Source organism: Papaver somniferum, chromosome 5 (assembly GCF_003573695.1).
Source record: "Papaver somniferum cultivar HN1 chromosome 5, ASM357369v1, whole genome shotgun sequence".
NCBI lineage: Eukaryota > Viridiplantae > Streptophyta > Magnoliopsida > Ranunculales > Papaveraceae > Papaver > Papaver somniferum.
Genome location: NC_039362.1, coordinates 106,621,764 through 106,637,737, shown reverse-complemented (window position 1 = coordinate 106,637,737; position 15,974 = coordinate 106,621,764). Strand labels below are relative to the sequence as shown.

Genomic DNA, 15,974 nt, shown 5'->3' with positions numbered 1-15,974 from the left:
TAATAATAATAAAATATGGAATCATGAAGTGTGGGACCGGCTATGTCTAAGGCATGGCCGGCCGGCCAATAAGACTGGGCCTATGGCACTTTTTCTAATTTTATATTATTTCCTTGGTGTGAAGGAAACACCATGAAACTGAGGAGTTTCATCAAACGAAGGAGTTTTGTTCAAATGAAGGGATTTTCATGAGATCAAGGAAAAATAATAAAATATGATAAAATAAAAAATTAGGTGTGGGACTGGCCACGGCATGACTGGCCCGCCGATGGGCCCAGTCCCCTAGCGCCTTAGCTAATATTTTATTATTATTATTTTCTTCATATTTTGCATAGGTTCATCCTTCCTTCGTATTTTGGAATGCTCGTTCGTGCATTCAGGTGCTCGTTAGTGCATTATTGCTGAATACATTTGCACCATTTTGGTCGGGGCTTACTCGATATCGGCTCAGATGCCCGTATATTGAATATTTATCACTAACCCATGGAATTCTGCTGGGAAGAACCATGAATTAAAGTAATGAAATATTATGAAGAATGTAGAATACTTTCTGAATATTCAGTTAATGAATTTAATGATTAGAAATAATTAATTGATGGCTCTATACTAGCAGTCATGCTGTCTAGGAGCATTAATTATTTGAGAATTGAGTGATATGAGCTTGTTGAAGCATCATATTTCTTTTATATAGTCAGGGAAAACATTGTTGCATCCTGAAGACGTTATTGCTCTATACTAGCAGGCACGCTGTCTAGGAGCCGTCCAATCGTTCGATTCTATATAGAAGTAATTACTGAAATTGCTCAGTATTCATGAAATGTGTCGTTGCCTCAGCTGAGAGACTGCATATTCATGTATGCTCTGAGAGACAGTATACTCAGTCAGAGGTTCTCGTGGCATGAGTTTTCATGCTTCAATGAGAGACATGAGCCTCAATACTCATCTGATTGATGGATCAGGAATATGTAGGATTACAGTTTTACGATTTTATCCTTTGCCAAAAATCCACCATCTAAACCTCTCAAATAATATATATACAATAGAGGATTGGTTTTCAAATAATACTGAAAATGCGGGGTACAAAATACACCACCAACTTTTTCTTAGGCGATATGTATGGACAAACTCGATACAACTCCGAGAGTTTAACTCAATCAAGGAATAATATCTAGAGTTATATCTCTCTGTCTTGCGATTAGAACGTTTACAAAATCAAATCCGTGAACCTAATCACAAAGAGATAACTTGGACGGTACCAAAGACCAATGTCTAAGAATCAATCAATTTGTATCCAACAAACTAGGTCGGATGTATCTACTATGATTGATTAACACACAACCTGTGATATTTCAATTATAAAAATAAACAATATAATGCGGAAAAAGAAATAACACAGACACCAGAAGTTTTGTTAACGAGGAAACCACAAATGCAGAAAAACCCCAGGACCTAGTCCAAATTAAACACCAAACTGTATTAAGCCGCTACAGACACTAGCCTAATATCAATTAACTTCTGACTGGAATATAGTTTCCCTATAAGGTATCCCACCAATTAAGGTACAGTCGTGCTCCTTACGCCTCTTGAATACCAGTAGGACTCCGCGCAATTGATTTCCTTAGATGACATCACGCCAACTAAGAGTTGCTTCAACTCAATTGGAAACTTTAAACCAAATTTGCCTCCCACAGATTAAGCCTATATTTGGTTTCCTTTTACAATCAAAAAGTTTGATCAAAGGTGATGGAAATCGATAGCAATAGACAAAGTCTAGATAACCTCAAAATCCAGACTTATGCAACCTGAACTGTAGCCTAAATTATTATTTACCTCACAAGTATAAAACTCGTGGAATCAACAAAGTTTGAGGCAAAGAAAACTTTGATGATTTCTATCTATCTTGATCGAGTGAGAAGCTCAACAATCGATCAAGATCAACATACTCGAGTTATCAAGGAAATATAATTGGACCTGGCTTCACGAATCCCTATGAAGTCTTTGTAGTCGCTAAACCCTAAAATGGTTAGGAAGAGGATGACTCTAGTTAGAACTAGGACATACCAAAAAGTAGTGTCGGGATTCAAAGATCCCAGTTGCTTGAAGTTCCCATTTTATAGGCATTCATAGCATAGGTTGTTTTAGGTTTAAATTAAGATATCTTTGAAACCAAGCAATCAATATCCACCGTTAGATGAATCTTTGAATTTGATTTACATAAACAAGATACACACTCTAGTTAGGTGAAACAGTAACTGAACCGTATATAAAGACTATGTTCAAGGTGGTTAGCCAAAACTAGTTGATTTGAACTTAAAAGCTTAATATTCATCTTCATGAACACTTAAGACATTAACCTTGAGTCACAATCATTTGATCAAATAAGTCTAGTGTTTTAGAGAATTAATCAAATTCTAATTATCTCATAGAAATAATTTAATTGCACTTGAAGATGATCGACATGGTTAGTAAATGCACAAAGTACAAATACCATAGCCGTTCGTGACTCTGGTCAGTCAGAGTACGTGTACCGGTTTGCAAACATTTAACCAAACCAAATTCAGGAATTAGCAGAACTGTTTAGGTATATGTACCGTTTTGGAAACATTAAGACTATGACCAGTTCTGTGAACCTAATCACAAAGAGATAACTTGGACGGTACCAAAGACCAATGTCTAAGAATCAATCAAGTCGTATCCAACAAACTAGGTAGGATATATCTACTATGATTGATAAACGCACAACCTGTGATATTTCAATTATAAAGATAAACAATGTAATGCGGAAAAATAAATAACTCAGACAGTAGAAGTTTTGTTAACGAGGAAACCGCAAATACAGAAAAATATCGGGACCTAGTCCAGATTGAACACCAAACTGTATTAAGCCGCTACAAACACTATCCTACTACCAATTAACTTCGAACTAGAATGTAGTTGAGCCTGTTAGAGCATAGCTCGATTGAACTCACCAAGTGTCGGTATGTCAAGTTTGGTTGTCATATTTTAGTATCAAAACTCATCTAGAGTCGTTTGATTAAACACTAGAGTCAACTTCGTTCAGGTTAGACTAGAAAGTCTAGGAATGTTGAGACATACAAGTATTACTCCAAAAACCTGAAGAATGAGAAGAAGTAAGGACTACAACGCCGTTATCATCCTTCCACTAGAGGTTAGTAATATTGACTTGAACTTGTTTCAATTCCTAACGTATCTTTCAAGTTGTGCTATATTGAAAACATAACGTGTGAAGATGTATATATTGCTTATTATACTCTAATGGAGAGACAATATCAAAATAGTATGATCATAGTATTAAGGAATTAGACTACGAAGTATAACGCTTATCTTTAGAACTTCTAGATATGACATCGACATAGTCTTGTATATGGTCTAATGATTATGTGTATGGGTACATGGTGAAGATTTCATCCTAGGAAACAATGTTTTACATTTATTTAAAGGAAGTACATTCATCAACTTGTTTCATGAATCGAAAGGGAAATCAATAGGTTTATTGGTCCGGCTATTCATTGCATATTCTTTGATGACCAATATGTGTGAGTTGGTAGAACCGATCTTAACTCCGGTTATGTATCTTGGTATAACCGATCACAATACCTAGACTTATGATTTGATATGACCGATCCTGGTAATTGGTGTAACCGATCCTAAGTAACACCATGAGATGTTATGATCGATCCTTGTAGTTGGTGTAACCGGTCATAAGTGGTTGTGTGACCGATCCTTGTAATTGGTATAACTGATCCTAGTGAATGGTGTGACCGATCACAAGTAGAAACCATATATAGGTAGAATCGATCCTAGTGATTGGTATAACCAATACGAACCCATGTATGTGACTTGGTAGGACTGGTAATTGGTGTAACCGATCCTAAGTAACACCATGAGATGTTATGATCGATCCTTGTAATTGGTGTAACCGGTCATAAGTGGTTGTGTGACCGATCCTTGTAATTGGTATAACTGATCCTAGTGAATGGTGTGACCGATCACAAGTAGAAACCATATATAGGTAGAATCGATCCTAGTGATTGGTATAACCAATACGAACCCAATATTTCGATTAACAATCTGTATGGACTAACTCCAATATACTTTTAAGAGAATCAACTAGACAGTCAGATTCAATTTTAATGAAAGTATATCAAAGAGTTATATCTCTCTTTCTCGATTCAATAATTACTCAAGCAAATAGAAATCTGCGAGTCTAATTGAATACAAGAGAAATCACTTGAACGGTACCAAAGACCAATGTTCAAGTATCAATCAATTTCAATCAACAACCAAAGGTTGGATTTCTCAATTTATCGATTTAACGCACAACCTGTGATATTTAAATTATATAACAAAATATAATGCGGAAAAGAAATAACACAGACACCAGAAGTTTTGTTAACGAAGAAACCGCAAATGCAGAAAAACCCCGTGACCTAGTCCAGATTGAATACACACTGTATTAAGCCGCTACAGATACTAGCCTACTACAAACTAACTTCGGTTTGGACTGTAGTTGAACCCCAATCAATCTCACACTGATCCAAGGTACAGTTGTGATCCTTACATCTCTGATCCCAGCAGGATACTACGCACTTGATTCCCTTAGCTGATCTCACCCACAACTAAGAGTTGCTACGACCCAAAGTTGAAGACTTTAATAAACAAATCTGTATCATACAGAAAAATCTACGGTAATAGATAAATCTATCTCCCACAGAAATACCTACGAGTTTTGTTCCGTCTTTTGATAAATCAAGGTGAACAAGAACCAATTGATAACCCGGACTTATATTCCCGGAGAACAGCCTAGTATTATCAATCACCTCACAATAATCTTAATCGACTAGCGAAAGAAGATATTGCAGAATCACAAACGATGAGACGAAGATGTTTGTGACTTCTTTTATATCTTGCCTATCGGAGAAATTAATCTCAATCCAATCCTTACGATTGTACTTAGTATGATAGAAACAACAAGATCAGATCACACAACTACGAGAAAGTAGTATCGGTCTGGCTTCACAATCCCAATGAAGTCTTCAAGTCGTTAACCTACAGGGTCTCGGTAGAAACCTAAGGTTAAAGGAGAATCAACTCTAGATAATACAACTAGTATCACACAGGAGGTGTGGGGATTAGGTTTCCCAGTTGCTAGAGTTCTCCCTTATATAGTCTTTCAAATCAGGGTTTACAATCAATGTTAGCTTAGTAAAAAAGCATTCAATATTCACCGTTATATGAAAACCTGATTAGATTCAAGCTAATATCTTTCAACCGTTATGTCGAGACTTAGCTTGTTACACACAATTGAAATGCACGTTTATCTAGGTTTGTGTAACCGTACCCAAACATGTACATCTAGTTGGTTTAACAGTAGTTAACAAAATGGTTAGCCATATGAGCACTTTCATATCAACCATATTCTTCTTTACCACAACTAGTTCAAATGACTCAAATGAACTAGTTAGAGAGTTGTTCAATTGCTTAGATCTTTATAATAGACACAATTGAAACAAAAAAGATTTGATTCACTCGAATCAATTCATGAACTTTATAGCCACGGTTTGCAAACTTGCATTCCTTAGTTTATATAAGTTTAAGTTCACGAATAATCATTTTTAGAAAATAACCAACTTAAGTACGCGGACTGGTACGCGGACTTAAGTACCCGGAATAAGTTTGTTTTCAATTCACAAAATCCAGCAGAAATTCTCGGGATGAGAACTTCCAACAGCACGCAGACTGGGTACACAGACCGGGTACACGGACTTGTTACGCGGACTCTAGTTCCGGTCTTCCTGAGCAGCAAAGTACGCATACTTTGGTTCAAGGAATAAGGACTTATACATGTATGAGTTACCACACAATGCTTATATCCAACCATGGTTATATAATCTAAGCTCTCATTTCAATCATTGAAACATTCTTAGAGGACGTTATATAGTTGTTGTTCACTAACCATTTTTCGTTAAAGCCATTTTCAAGTGATTGAAACATAACATGACTTTCGTCACTAGTAAAGATGAACTTGGCCAAAGCGAAAGCTTACCAACACATATTTTGAGAAATAGATAAGCGAGATAAACTCGTCTCGAAATAGCAAATGTGTATAATCAAAGTCTATATAGCAAAATGACTTTAGTCTCAAGATAGGAGATAGAGTAGATAGACTTTTGAGTGATAGATAAGTTCAAGTCTCCACATACCTTTTAGTCGATGAAGTTCCACCAGTTCATTGAGTAGTTCTTCGTCTTTGTATGATAGTCGCCATGGAGTCTTGAGCTAAACTACACTTTCTATCCTAGTCCGAGACTTAGCTATAAGTAGACTAGAAATCAAGACCTATAGTTTTGATCACTAACATTGACAAACATGCTTGAGATAGCAACGCATGCGAGTTCAAACGAGCAGTGCTCTAACAATCTCCCCCTTTGTCAATTTTAGTGACAAAACTATCAATACATATGGAATACAAAAATAGATAAATAAACTTTTGTAGCTTCTCTTCCACATGCGCGATCTTCTTGGTTCTTCAACATTACTCGAAATATTTGTCACTTCCAAGTACTCCAATGATCCCAAGGTCGTAAGTTTAGTATCATCGTTGTTGAAAATCCGTAGTCAAAACAATGAGAAAACAAGAATTCTCAATCATTGTTATACAATGTCATAGTATTATTAGTGTGAACTACACATTAATTCTCCCTCTTTTTGTCAATAAAATTGGCAAAGGTACGAAAACTAGTGGGATCTTAATGAAATTTCCATAGAGACATTTCATGACCAAAAGCAAGTACATATCAACTTTTTTAGATGCAATCATATAGCCGAATCTAAATACTTTCATCAAGGAGTTTATAAATATACAAGATAACCCCTATAATATTCCACGGCTGTACTCGCCACAAAGATTTGGCAATTAAGCACAAGTTCAATTGAGAACTCCCCCCCATAAAATGTCATTCCCGAAAGAACAACAAGAGCGACCTTACTTTCACGAGAAAAGAAGGATTTCTTTGGACATAACAAATCACATACGAATATGAATTTGAATCAAAAAATACTCAATTAAATTAACCATAAGAAAACCCATGATTAATTCAATCGGAATACACAACTAAATTACCACAAGAGAGTGATCAATTCAATTGGCCATGCTCGACATAAGAGAACTTACGGAGCACTTGAAACTAAAACTGGGCTGTGAATCGGAGAGCTCTGTGAATCAGAGTCAACTCAGGCGATTAACTCGGTTTCTAGTTTCTTCGAGATTTTCTAGTTTTCTGTGTTTGTTCATTAATTTCAGGTGTTAATTCAGATAGATCTGATGATTGGTGTTCTATTATTATAATTTTTACTGATCTAAATAGCATAAACAATCAATTTTATGGAAAATTGACCAGGTTTTTCTAGGTAGTTACCAGAAAATTTAGAAACAAATTTTTCGAATCTTAATACTTCTGATAATATGTTTGATCCAGTCTCTAGTAATCCAGTGTGTTATATTCCTGATAAAGTGATTGATGAAAGCTTGGATGAATGGAGATTTAGCCTAACTGGTCGGCTGGATTTGGTAAAGCTTAAGTTTGATGATGCTGTGACGATTTTGAAGAAACAATGGAGCATTAAAGGTACTGTTCAGTGTATTCCCCTTGGAAAATGTTATTTTATAATCAAATTAGACAATCCTGAAGATAAACATTATATTTGGGAAGGGTATTGTCCTGTTGAAGCTCAAACTCTTAAATTAAGAGCACGGGAACCCAATTTTAATCCTGGAACTCAGAAATCCTCTACTGAGTTTGTTTGGGTTCATTTCCCTGGATTAAGCATTGAATATTGGAAGGAGAACATTCTGATGCAACTTGGAAGATCGATTGGCAAACCAGTCAAAGTGGATGAAGTAACTCTCAAGAGGTAGATTGGCTATTATGCTAGAGTTTTAGTGGAAATTGATTTGTTGAAGGCTATACCCATCAAGGTAAGAGTAGAAAAAAAATATGGAGGTTTTGAACAAGTTGTTCAAATTCCTAATTGTCCTAAATTCTGTAGTCATTGCTTTGTTATTGGTCACTATGTTATGGAATGTAGAACAAAAAGAAAAGAACAAGATCAACAACAAAATGAGATACCTCCAAAGAAGAATACAATGGAGTGGAGAGTTGTGAACAACAAACAAAATAAAAAAGGTTTTGATATCTGTTTCACTGCTGAGGAGTTAGATAATATGCAACCTGCAGTTCCACAAGGAAAAAACATTGGAGCAGAAAGAGAAACTGAGACTCAGGAAGAGCACATTGTAAACAGTATTAATCTTTTAGTTTTGACAGTTGCAGAAACTTCTAAATCTCAGGAAGAGGTCATTAATTCTGGTAAATTTCAAGCGCTTCAATTCATGAATGATAATATTTTAGAATCAACTACTGAATTTCCTGCTTTATCTATTAATCAATTAACTCATGTTGTGGTAAGTTCTCCATCCATAAATTCTTCAGTCAAGATAACACCTACAATGGGTAAACAAAGTACAAGTTCTGAGAACATTATAATTTTGAAGCCAAAGAATCCTAAAGTTGGTAAAGTTACCACAAGAAAACAAGCTGCTACTTTAAGTTCAAAAGGATTGAGGAGCACTCCTTCTCAGTCACCACCTTTTAAATGAAGATAGTTTTTTGGAATATCAGAGGCTTGAAGAGATTACAAGCCAAAGATAAACTGAAAAAATTAGTCCATACTTTCTGTCCTTCTTTAGTTTTTGTTGCTGAGCCAAAAGTTAAAGCTACTTCAGAGTTTTGCAAGAGTTTGAAGTTACCAAATATGTATCACAAAATGATCCATAATTCTACTAGCTCAAGGAAGGGTAACATTTGGATGTTCTGGAATGTAAACATATCCACACCTACTGTTTTTTCTATTACTTCTCAATCTATCACTGTGGAAGTGGGGGGAGTTTTGGTCACAGGAATACATGCAGCTTGTCTTACAGTTAACAGAAGAGAACTTTGGGAGGAATTGGAGTTTGTAAATTCTCAAGATAAACCTTGGATTGCTATTGGGGATTTTAATATTATTATGAATGCTAATGAAAAGAAAGGAAGAAGGATCCCTTTAACTATATTTATGCAAGAATTTAATGACTGCCTCAATACTTGTGGGTTGATTCAAGCACCTAAATCTGGAATTGAATTCTCTTTGTGTAATAACAGAGCTGGAAAAAAGAGAATTTTGTGCAATTTGGATAGGGCTGTATACAATGCTAAGTGGCTAGATATTTATCCTGGTTGGAGTTATAAGGTGAATGGAAGGGGAACTTCTGATCATAGTGCTTTATTAGGAGCTAATGCAGTAATTCCAAAACCTGCAAATGTTCCTTTTAGAGCTCTGAAAGTATGGTTATCTCACCCTGATTTTCTGAAGTCAATTAAAGATACATGGGAAGGTGAAGTGGTTGGCAATCCTGTGTTCATTTTCTTATCCAAGTTGAAAAAATTGAAAAAAAATTATAAAGGAGTGGAACTGGAATGTCTTTGGTGATGTCAGAGCTCAATTACAAAATGCAGAAAAGGAGGTGACCAAGGAAAATATTATATCAGATGAACAAACAGAAAATACAACACTATTAAATAATATGGTAGTTGCAAGGGGAAAGCAGGAAATTCTGGAACAAAGAAATAGAGAAATAGCTCATCAAAAGGCAAGGGTTGAATGGATGAAAGAAGGAGCATCTAATTCTAATTTTTTCCATACTACTATAAAGATAATACAAAGTTACAATGCCATTACAGAATTGGAGAATTCAGCTGGAAATATCATTTCAACATAACAAGAAATATCTGATACTCTTGTGGAACATTTTGAGAATAAATCCAAGAAACAAGAAGTAACTTTTACAGATGGAATATTTGACAATACCCAAAAGTCATAAGTGAGGAAGATAATAATATGCTTAATGCCATTCCAATTAAAGAAGAGATTTATACTGCTATAAATGAAATGGATCCAGACAGTGCTCCTGGTCCAGATGGATTTGCTGGTTGGTTCTACAGGAGTACATGGGATATAATAGGTGAAGACTTCACAATGGCAATTCAGTTTTGTTGGAGAAGAGGTTTTATACCCAAAGGAATGAATGCAAACTTTCTTACTTTACTGCCTAAAGTCCAAGGTCCAAAGAAAGCTTCTTAATTTAGACCCATTGGACTGAGTAATTTCTGTTTCAAGATTTTCACTAAAATAATAACTACAAGAATGGGAAGAATTATTAAGAAAGTAGTATCTCCACAGCAAGGAGCATTCATCAAAGGGAGAAACATTCAAAACCAAATAGTGATGGCTTCTGAGCTGATAAATGAAATGGAATCAACTAGAAGAGGGGGGAATGTGGGACTGAAGCTAGACATAACACAAGCATATGAATCCCTCAGTTGGGATTTTTTTATTTCAAGCAATGTACTCTTTTGGTTTTTCAGCAAAACTCATAAAATGGCTCCTAGTGCTCTTTCAGTCAACCAGAATTTCTGTTATGGTGAATGGTGGTCCAGCTAGTTTTTTTCCTATCGGGAGAGGCTTGAAGCAAGGTGATCCTCTTTCACCTATTCTGTTTATCATTGCCCATGAAATTTTAAGTAAAAAGTTAACACAGTTGGTAGAAGAAAAGAAACTAATTCCAATGGTTATTAGAAATGGAAATCAGCCTTCACATATATTTTTTACCGATGATATTTTCCTGTTCTGTAATGGTGATAAAAGAAATATTGGTAAACTACTAAAACTTCTAAGGAACTATCAGTAGTCATCTGGTCAAATAGTAAGCATGGAGAAAAGCTGATGTTTTGTGGGAGGCACTTCTGAAGCTAGAAAAAGTCAAATTGCAGAATATTGTGGTATGTCTCTATCTTCATTTCCTGATAAATATTTGGGAGTCAATTTAGTTCCTGGGAAAATTAAATCAGTTCATGTATGGGAATGTGTGGATGCATTACAAAGCAAAATGCCAGGTTGGATGGGGAAAATGTCGTCATTTCAGGAGAGACTCATATTGGTGAAGCATGTGCTTTGTAGCATTCCAATTTACAATATGTCAGTTTATAAATGGCCTAGGAAGGTACTAGAAGCAAGTGATAGAATAATTTGAAACTTCCTTTGGTCAGGAGATCCAGCAAAGAAGAAATTACTGACAGTGAAATGGGAAGAAGTAAATTCTCCTTTTGCAGAAGGTGGACTTGGCTTAAGAAGTTTAGAAGATATTAACAAATCTCTGTTAATGAAGTTAGCTTGGAAAATGCAGAATGATGAAGATGAGTGGGCAAAATTCTTTCAAGCAAAATTTCAAGATAAACGAGGAGAATGGATCAATTACTATAAAAAATCTTCTATATGGATTGGGTCCTTAACGAAGTTTTCAAAAATTCCAGATAGATAGTGGGTGATGGTAAAAGTATTTTCAGTATGGAATGATATTTGGATTACAAGTAAGCCTCTAAGCACATTATTTCCTGATCATTCTTTTATATCTCAAAATCATCAGCTTAAGGTGCAAAATCTGCTATCAAATGGTGAATGGGTGATTCCTCCTGAATTAGCTGATATGATTAATGTTAATGAGCTCCCTGTGGTGGATGGTTAAAAAGATAGAAGAGTATGGATTTGGTCAAAAACTGGAGAATTCACAATGTCAACTGCAGTGGAATGTATTAGAAAAAAAATTCCTGAATTACAGTGGACTAAGAAAATATGGAAAAAAAGCATTCATCCCAGTGTTTCTAGTAACATTTGGAAGATAATCATAGGAGTTTGGTCTACTGATGAGAACATGAAGAACAAAGTATATCAAGTTGCTTCCAGATGTGCTTTTTGTGAACATGCTGAAGAATCTATAGATCACATACTATGGTATTGTAATTTCAGTGAGATAATATGGCAGTGGTTGGGGGGAATGTTCTCCTTCTTTAACCCTATATCTTTTGATGAAGTGTTCTCCATGGCAAAAGCAAAAAGCCCAGCTGTGAAGGAAATTTGGATGTCTGCTTCTCTCATCACTATAAAAGAACTATGCTTTATGAGGAACATAGTGGTATATGGAGAGTTTCAACCCAATGTAGAGGAAGTGAAGAAAAGAATATTCCAGTTCACAAAAGAATGCGAAATCAGGATGAAAGGGTGTATGTGGAACACAGTTGAAGACTTGCAGATCCTTCAAACCTTTGGTATGAAATGCAGAAAAGTCAAAAATTGCAGAATACAACAATGTTTTTTCTCTTTACCTTGGGGAACAAAATCTTATTATGTTGTGATGGTGCTGCAAGGAAGAACCCTGGAGAGGCAGGATATGGCTTTATAGGGAGGGAGAGTGCAGGAGTAGTGTTAATTGCTGAAGCAGGAGGAATATGGATTGCACCAAACTACATGGCAAATTTTTTTGCAATTATAAATGCTTGTGAATGGGCCATAAGTAAGGGACTACTTCAGGTATGCATTATAACTGACTCACCAGCAGCTCTCAATTCTCTGATAAACAAGAGAGTGCCATGGTATGTTCAAACTAGATGGAACAAAATTATCTCAACATTAGTCAGTTATGAATTCATTCACAGCTATAGAGAAGTGAATTTTTCAGCAGATGAGCTTTCAAAAATGGGAGCTACTCTAATGAGAGGGGAAAAAAGAACTTTTTTGCGTAAGCCCTCCTTCCTGATAAGCTTAGAACAACCAGATAAGATATACTATAGATTTGTGTAAACTTTTTACCTTTGGGCTGTAATTTCATTTTTAAAAACTCTTTTGTAACATCTTTTGTTAATCAATACAATTCTATTATTAAGCAAAAAAAAAAGAAAAAAGAGAACTTACGGAGCCGCATAGTATATACATAAAATATGGATCAGGGAAGATCAATACTGCGGAATAGACTAGGATTCATTCTATTTTCCATCACTATTTGCATAATGACATATAATAGACACAATCCTCGTAAACAAAAGTTCATCCTATGTTCCATCAATACTTGCATAATGACATAATAGTCTTAAAACATTTGTAGCGTCAAAAGTTCATTCAGTCTTTTATCAATACATGCACATCAACATATGAAAGACTTAAATTTTGACAAGGTATGGGACAATCATAGTTCACGGACGCAAACACACATATCCCATAACAAATTTGCAATATATAAAACCATAAAGATTAATACTGCAAACTTCCAAACAACTTTTTAGAATTTAAACAAATAAACCTAAAAACATGAAGATGAAAATGTTGGACATAGCTATGTGTAATCATAATAATGGCTATTCCAAACTCTAGTTATTCTTCTAAATAAAACAAGAAAAGAAGATTTACTAGACAAATAAAATCAACAATCTAATAACCAAAAAACATACTCCTATGCCAAAGACGAACATGAACTGAAGTCAAATAGACGGTTCACTATCCTCGTGAGTCTTAAGGTCTTTGAGCTTGTGATTGACTGCATCTACTGCATCTTTAAAGAAGATATCCTCATTGAGAAGGTCTTTAACTTGTGCTTTTATGCGACCAAGGTCAGAGGTAACCTTTTTCAACTCAGTTTTTAACACATCAATACTCTTCAAAGTATCAACAAGCTGCAGTTTTGCTTCCTCAAAATATTTAAGAAAATCATGAACCACTTCAGCAGAAACCATATCCTCATTCTCAACACCCTGATGTGTATATGCATAGTAACATGAGGCATTAGTATGATCATCTTCTACTAGGGTTCTTTTCTTCCTTCCCTTGGACTCGAAACCAATACCTTTGTCAAGAAACCCTTTTGCAAAACCGATAGAGTTAGAAGAAGACATTCTTGACTGACCACAAAAAAAAATCCCAGAGTATGCGTACGAGACTCAAGGGTTTTGGTATTTAAATGGTTTCTTAGGGAAGGCAACATTTAGGGTTTCTAAAAATTGATTCGTTACCCAACAACAAAGGTACGCAACCCGTCGTAATTTTACGACAAGACAGAATTTCTGCTATGTGAAAAATATCGCAAATTTTTTGGCTCAATAAGTTTTATATCTCAGTAGAGAAACAATATTAGAGCACAAAAGTAGCAGGCAACATAGTTGCAAAAATAAAAAAAAACTTTTTCGAAAAAGAGAAGGCACAACAAAGAACCTCATTAGACAAAACCAATATTCTACGCAAAGTTGTCTGCAGACAATAGTTGAGTCATAAGCGATAAGAAGATAACTCAACTAAACAGAAAACAATTTTGACAGAAGTATACCCGATTATTAACACAACTTACCCAACATGATTTTTATGAGTAAGTTCTCAACCCTTGTGATTAATTAGCACAAAAATGAGCTTTCAGCGCATTGGATGAACGAAGTTCATGGTTGAGTTTCTTTTTCCTTTCAAGTCTAGTAAAAAATCTCTTTTGATGTGAAAAATTATCATAAAACTTACTGTCATCAAAATATGAGACATAGTTCGAGTTCTTACCAGACGAATTTTGACTTGAGAAGGTTGACAACCTGTTGACAATTTCTTTATAGCCTTCAATTATCTCCTTCAGTTTATTTCTCATGCCATCATTTTTTCTTCTTTCTCCTGGTATTTCGTTCACATCAAAGGTAATGTTATCTCCAGAGGAAACGACTTGATCTTTCCTTAGACGATTTTTGTTAAGACGTCTGTTCTGCTTTTGAGCATTCGAGGAACTCATTGAACTGACTTTCCTGGTAACATACACAGGGTAAGTACTGAAAAAGCGGGGGTCTGACAACCACACCCAATATTTTGATTAGAAATCTGTATGGACTAACTCCAATATACTTTCTAGAGAATCAATTAGACAGTCAGACTCAATCTAGAGAAAATTATATCGAGGAGTTAATATCTCTCTCTTGATTTCATTTTACTCAAGCAAATAGAAATCTGCGAGTCTTTATCAAATACAAGGATAATAAACTTGGATGGTACCAAAGACCAATATCCAAGGATCGATCAATTTCCAATCAACAACCAAAGGTTGGATTTCACAATTGATCGATACAAACGCACAACCTGTGATATTTCAATTATATAACAAAATATAATGTGGAATAGAAATAACACAGACACCAGAAATTTTGTTAACGAGGAAACCGAAAATGCAGAAAACCCCCGGGACCTAGTCCAGATTGAACACCACATTGTATTAAGCCGCTACAGACACTAGCCTACTACAAACTAACTTCGGTATGGACTGTAGTTGAACCCTAATCAATATCACACTGATTCAAGGTACAGTTCCGCTCCTTACGTCTCTGATCCTAGTAGGATACTACACACTTTATTCCCTTAGCTGATCTCACCCACAACCAAGATTTGCTACGACCCAAAGTCAAAGACTTTAATAAACAAATCTGTATCACACAAAAAAGTCTACGATGATAGATAAATCTGTCTCCCATAGATAAACCTAAAATTTTTGTTCCGTCTTTTGATAAAATCAAGGTGAACAGGAACCAATCGATAACCCAGACTTATATTTCCAAAGAACATCCTAGAATTATCAATCACCTCATAATAATCTAAATCGTATGGTAGCGAAACTAGATATTGCGGAATCACAAACGATGAGGCGAAGATGTTTATGATTTCTTTTTATCTTGCCCTATCAGAGATAAAATCTCAAGCCATCTTACAATTAAACTCGTACGATAGAAAATGGCAAGATCAGATCGCTCAACTACAAGAGAAGTAGTTTCTTCTGGATTCACAATCCCAATGAAGTCTTCAAGTCGTTAACCGACAGGGTCTCGAGAAGAAACCTACGGTTAAAGGAGAATCGACTCTAGCAAACCAACTAGTATCACACAGGAGGTGTGGGGATTAATTTTTCCAATTTATAGATGTCTCCTTTACATAGTTTTCAAATCAGGGTTTGCAATCCAAGTTACCTTGGTAACAAAGCATTCAATATTCACTACTAGATGAAAAACCTG

The 15,974-nt window shown here is 35.4% G+C and overlaps 1 protein-coding gene across 1 annotated transcript; it reads left to right on the top strand.

The window, feature by feature from the left end:
* The first annotated feature begins 12,264 nt into the window (after positions 1–12,264).
* LOC113279422 lies at positions 12,265–12,756 on the top strand. Its single transcript, XM_026528117.1, has one exon. It carries the CDS (start codon positions 12,265–12,267, stop codon positions 12,754–12,756), a length of 492 nt encoding a protein of 163 aa, XP_026383902.1.
* Positions 12,757–15,974: the final 3,218 nt, after the last annotated feature.